This window comes from Ixodes scapularis, unplaced genomic scaffold (genome assembly GCF_016920785.2).
Source record: "Ixodes scapularis isolate PalLabHiFi unplaced genomic scaffold, ASM1692078v2 PGA_scaffold8__174_contigs__length_109621045, whole genome shotgun sequence".
Lineage (NCBI taxonomy): Eukaryota > Metazoa > Arthropoda > Arachnida > Ixodida > Ixodidae > Ixodes > Ixodes scapularis.
Window position 1 is genome coordinate 48,411,511 of NW_024609883.1, and position 6,000 is coordinate 48,417,510.

The 6,000-nt window shown below is 49.8% G+C and overlaps 1 protein-coding gene across 4 annotated transcripts in view; it reads right to left on the reverse strand.

Moving 5' to 3' along the window:
• The window catches only part of LOC8030942 (putative Polycomb group protein ASXL2), a 42,246-nt gene extending 38,172 nt beyond the window's left edge, over positions 1–4,074 (reverse strand). The window contains exons 1-3 of one of the 4 annotated variants that reach the window (XM_029972361.4): positions 3,832–4,074; positions 1,483–1,565; positions 776–881 (exon numbers count right to left, since the gene is read on the reverse strand). In XM_029972361.4, the coding sequence (XP_029828221.3) occupies positions 776–881; positions 1,483–1,565; positions 3,832–3,906 (264 nt within the window). In that variant the 5' untranslated portion in view covers positions 3,907–4,074. Of the gene's footprint in view, positions 1–587; positions 674–775; positions 885–1,482; positions 1,566–3,483; positions 3,558–3,831 lie in introns of those variants that run through there. The other 3 variants (XM_029972351.4, XM_029972365.4, XM_042286681.1) reach the window with 3 other exon arrangements.
• Positions 4,075–6,000: the final 1,926 nt, after the last annotated feature.

Here is a 6,000-nt window from a genome sequence, read left to right on the forward strand (position 1 = left end):
CAACGAAAGTGGTCCCGGAGTGGGAACAGACGATGTCGCCAATCCCGGAGGTTGGTCGCAGAAGTCTGCTGCCCGGGACACATTCTCTGACTGGCGCGCTTGAGGCCTCCCAAAAAGTGCTCTCTCCATTTCCTCCCGTAACGTCGTCCAAGTGCCATGCTGTCGCCGGTCGCGACCCTGGCAGTGCCACAGCAGCAGTGCTGTATGTGGCAGACGACCGTTCTGCTGCAGCTCGACAGTCCACGGAAGCTTCGGCAGCCAGGAGTTTGGACACCACGACTACGGTGACACTCCCATTCGCTCCTATTTTGCACCAGGGCCGCTAACCGCCAGGACCGCAACGTCCGACGAAATGGCACGCCGGCTTTCGTGATGTCGTCTGCTGCCACTTCGGGAGCACTTCCGACGTATGCACAGGATTAGGCTCTAAGCACACCGGTCGAAGACACATTCTAGGCACCATAGGAAAGTTAGAACAAAGTGAACCAGCAAACAGAAGCGTCACTGTCGTCGCGGTGTCTCAGCATCTGACCACCGCGGACTATTGCGCTGGAGAGCAACCTACAACAGAACGGACATCTGCCTACCCACATTCGTCGCTGTGGTACCTCTGGTGTTCGTGCCATGCCACGGCACGACATGGGCGTGACGCCTTCAGGCAGAAATCGAGGGACTACGAATGAGGATGCATTAAAACGCACGAGTCAAAGACGTGTTCCAGGCACTATTGTCGAGCCGATGCTCGCCAGCAAAATGTGCAAACGGGGAGGCATACCTTGAGACCGAAGACGCTGGTGGCCCCGAAGACCCTGTAGAAGATGGCCTCGGGTCCCCTTGAGTGTGCGTGCAGCATAGCGTTAAGGCAGGCCAGTGAAGCCGGGCTACTGGAAGGACGGAACGACGAGGCCCTCGTGTGACGACCCCGCCACCCAAGATGCTCCCCGAAAACTTTACCAGAAGACGCGAGCAAACCGACGGCCAAAGTACCCAGTGGATTCTCAAACTCTTCAATCTCGAGAACCTGCTATTTTCCTCGGTTTCCAGCCCAAGAACCAGTTCCGGTCTCAACGCGCTAAGGACTGCTTGGCTTACATCTGCTAAAAGTATGCTTAAACAGGAAAGATGTCTCACTTAGTGATAGGGATGGTTGAGGACACGGGGAACCCACAAAGATTATCTGGGGAATCCCCAAGTTCTGGGGAACTGCTCGGTGAACCCATAAGTGTGTTCTGGGAAACCCATCTCTTTGAATTGACAGCCGAGGAACCCTTCCCCACCTCGACACGAACAGAAGAAAGCAGGGCAGAAACCGACAGACCCTGCCAACGATAATGCACATACGCTTCTGTACCACGGCTACCTCTCAAGACCTTCCATCATTGTTTCCTTTCCGCTGTGCCAAGCGTGCTTGTCCGCTACAACGGCAATTCAAAGACAGACCTCCGGTGCTGGGGCCACCTGACAACAAGAGGCAGAGCTCACCTCGCGTCCTTGAGTCCCCGGGTGCATATTTCGGAGAAGATCTCCTTGTGGGACATGGGTGTGTGAGGGTGCAGCTCGAGAACCTGAAAAACATACAAGACGACAAAATCAGACGGGGTGTTCGAGCGACCCCGAAGCATTTCGGGGTGTGCACTGCACGACACCATTAGCACAAACATGACACCGGCACTTTTTTGCCTTTTACTTCAAAAGGGGGGAGAAGCGACCATTAAATTCTACCGCTTTGTACGGCCAAGCGCATGACCACTGAGATAATCACACGCTTCAGGGTACCCCGGCAAAAAAAAAACTTCCTTTCCTATACTTTGGTTTCACCCGATTCCCATTCTGATCTAACCAGGTTACATCAAATTTTCGAGACCCCTGCCAAGTTTTGGGGACCATTTACCACTGCCTTGATAGCCTGCTGCACCCCAAAGTTTGGAAACCAGTGATGGGCACAATATCACAGTTTTGTAGTTCTAAATGTAGCATAGGTTCCTATCCAAACAACATGCATAGCCCTCAATCTGCAATTTTCAAAACTGCTGCCACCAGCCAAAATAGTTTCGGGAGTATTTGGTCAACTTTCCCTCTCTCGTTGCGCTCGTCGGAAGGGTAGTCAAATTTGGGGGTTTTACGTGCCAAACCAACAACGGGCATCTGGCACGCCCCAGCAGAGGACTGAGGATTAATTTGGACCACCTGGGGATCTTTTGACGTGCAACTGAAAGCTCGGTTACACGGCGCCTCCTCCGCAATAAGCGGAGGAGGCGCCGTGTAAGATTGTAAGATTGCGGGCACCTCGGCCGGGATATCGGAAGGGTAGGGAAGGAGGCTTCTTTTGTATGGACTTGGGGGCAAAGAATAACCCACGATTCTAATAAGGGCAAAATTTGGGAGCTGAACAGGGTTAACACAATCTGTTTTTACGGCTTGAGGTCCGCTAGTGCACCTGTATTTATTAAGAGTACTTAATAACTCCATGGTTCCTACCGAACGTTCCAGGAGCAAAGTATTCCTCAAAATGGCAAACACTCCAAGGGTTTTCGTCCCAACGAGGCTATCCTGTAGACATTCTCCGAATGACACATTCTGAACTATCCGAGAAAGGCCATTTCTGGACGTTATCGGGACATGTTCAACCACCTGCGATGCGGTCAGTGAGGCTTGAACTGACGCGTGTTCGCTGTACTTCCAATGATATCCAGAGTATGTCGGAAAACCCTGATGTATTAACATCTCAAAGATCTTTTAAAATATTTTTAACATAAACTATGGATGTTTGCAGATTGATCCTAGAGAAATCCTCAAGAGATTTTGTAGGTCCTATCCGGAAAAATACAAAATCAGCCCCTTAAAGTCAGTGTGAATACATCTTCGAAGTGTCATCAGATCCATCTATTCATCCACACTGGGACGTTCCTACGACGTCCTTGGTACCTGACTGTATTACTGGGTAACAAGGACGCTGCATGAAGTGCGTCACTGAGTCACACTGCTACAGATGTGATCCAAAGGTGTTTCACATGTTCGCGAGCCACAGGAATAGAGAAGGATGTTCAAACCCACTGTACAGGAATTACCTTAACTCCTATCCTATTAGATATCGTGTTTTTCGGCACAAAGTGCGGATGTGGTGCACACTCGTCCGCTTGAAAACAGCCGCATCAGCTGTCAACCACACGGTTCCAAGGGTGCTTCGGCAAATCTGACATCGCCACACAACTCGTAACAGGCGTCTGCATGTCAAAACCTCGCGCAAAACCAACAAGCTTTTCGCCCCGAGCTCGATCCGGCGCATCTCCACGGACGCACAGGCCTCCACTGCGACAAAGGACACTCTCCAACACAGCCCAATTTTTTCCCGTACACATCGGCCGAATGTGAGCAGAGCATCGAATGAGCTCTCGCAGCACACGCGAGGGATATCCCGCGATCGAAGTTGCACGTACTCGTGAAAAGAGGCCACAAGCAGCTCTTTGGACGAGTGAAACCTACCGAAAACACACAAACCACGTCCGGCTCCCCCGAAATGGGCCCTCATGCAGGCGAAATTTGCGGAGGCTCAAAACTGGCTTTATAAGGTTATCAGCCCCCACAAGAAGCATCTCAGGAGTCCACGACCCCAAAGTCAGTAGGGATCGCGGTGAGCAGAGCGGCACAGTCGACCGCGGACATCGCAGATTCGCTCCGTCGACTGTGTCGAATCTTGCGTTTCGAGACGGGGTGGCCAAGCCGGACGTATGTGGTTGGTGTCTGGAATCGCCGAAACACGTTAATGATCGCTGGGCCGACTGCCCTGACAACTTAAATAGGTCACTAAGCCTAACGCGAGAAAGCACTTACTATGCGCGCTGCCTCGGTCCACGCCCGGATTTTTTTCTTCTTAACGGGCTTTTCCTTGCTCGCTTCTTGCTGCATAGTGTTTGGATACCGGGTCCTGCCACCGGGAAACAGGCGCAACTCCCGGTACGGCTTGATTAGTGCGATAACGTAAACATCGCCATGTTCAGAGGCGGACAACAATGTCACGTGACATCCGTTTTCTCTCTTTTCTCACTTCACCCCAAAACCAAAACAAAAAACTTCTTACCTCCTCTCCACAAACTCCTGAAGTTGGTGGCGCCCTCTTTTTGAGATAAGCGTTACTTTTCGGTTCATTTCTTCAGTGGTCTCGAGCGTTGAAATAGCGCTTGGACATTTCTAAAGGATCTCCTTCCTTCCTCTGCTCCGCCCGCTTTTCTGCCAGCCACGTTCTGTGGCTCCTCGCACCCCGCTTGTCGGCTTTGGCGAAACAGTTCTCCTCTTTTCACAATTTTCTCTTCTATCAGCTGTTATCCCCTTCCCCTCCCCCCAATCCAACGATGGCCGTTCGGCCCATGGCTGTAACTCCAACGTTGGTTTTTCCTCTTTTGCAAGACTTCTCTCTCTCGGTGTGTATTTGACTTTCGCGCAAGGGGGATCGGTGGCCCCTCCCCCCAATCCAACGATGGCCGTTCGGCCCATGGCTGTAACTCCAACGTTGGTTTTTCCTCTTTTGCAAGACTTCTCTCTCTCGGTGTGTATTTGACTTTCGCGCAAGGGGGATCGGTGGCCGAGTGCCCGTGTATCACTACTGCCTGGTGCACGTTAAAGGCCGACGTACCAACCTCGGTTTTCTGCAGGGAAGATAATCCTGTTAGCGCTCCCCTCTCCTAATCTGCTAGGAAAGCCAAGTTGGGGCAAGCTTAAAAGTGGAGAGGATATATGAAAGCAGGGGGAGGGCAAAAGTGGAAAGCGCGAAGTGTACGTCGGCTTTTAAAGACACCATGTTAGCGATTGTACCGCACTGGCTAAATTACTCATCTGCAGCTGAGACACCAGACACCCACTGAGGCAGCAACAATTTGCTTTGACCTTCGCGCTATTTTATTAATTTTTTTTTCTAAAATACATATCTAACAAGTTTACCTTAATAATTTCGCCAAATAATGTCCATAAATTCTGGAAGAAACTTTTCTTTCCACAGGAAAGAACTTACTTCGAACCAGACAATTCGACTTGGCAATAATAATAATAATAATACTTTATTTGCGTATGTGTTTTAGGAGATCCAGGCTTGCAAGGGCCGCAGAAGGCAGAGTGTCCATACCAAAAGGCCTGCGGGCCCAGCCTGGGAGAGCATGTTTTTGGCTAAAAAGAAAGCTCCTTATTCAAAAGTAGTATTAATTCTGGGTACATTACTGTCATAATATTAAAGGGAGGCACTGACTTGATCGGATGACGATTGAGCGAACGCCAACGTTTCACCGAATGACCCTTTAAATAGTAGGCCGCCGCGAAGCGGCGTTTACAGCCTCGGCACCCCCGTTATTTGCCAAGATGTCGCTGTTTGCTAAAATGTCACTTGCTCATGTGGTATGGACCGCTGCTCAAGTACCCTTGAACGAATAAAGAATCAAAGGGGGGGCACAAATTATTTAACTGTGCTGGAATATTTTTTTTTTTTGTTTGTTTAGCACAATTGAAATTCTCCAAGCTGCCAAACATCGATGTTTCAAGGTCTGTGGACCTTCTTGCAAAGCGATACGAGACACTTCATACTTTCATTGCATCTTCCTAGTTTTAGGAGCTAGTACCTTTTTTGGGGGCCTTCAAAAGGTTTTATCATCATGGTTTCCAGCTTCTCTACTTCAAGCATCAAATATACCTGGTCTAAAGTGAGAGAACATGCCAAATGCTCTTCACATTTTTTTTTTTAATGTCTTGTGTTGTGGCAAGCACTCCACCCCTATGTAGCTTGTCGATTCGAACAAACCATTTTTAAAAATCGCCGGTTGAGGTTCTGGTTGAAAATGTGCAAGCATGTGCTCAAACAAATGCAGGCACTCCCTCGACCAATCATTGTGGTTTATATTTTCGCCCCCAAGTTCCTCCTTCCTAAGGCACACATTAACTTTGTTCGATTTACCTGCACCGGTGCAGAAAAGTGCAGGGCAGTGTAGTTTCGGCCGTATTTCAACACACATACCGAGG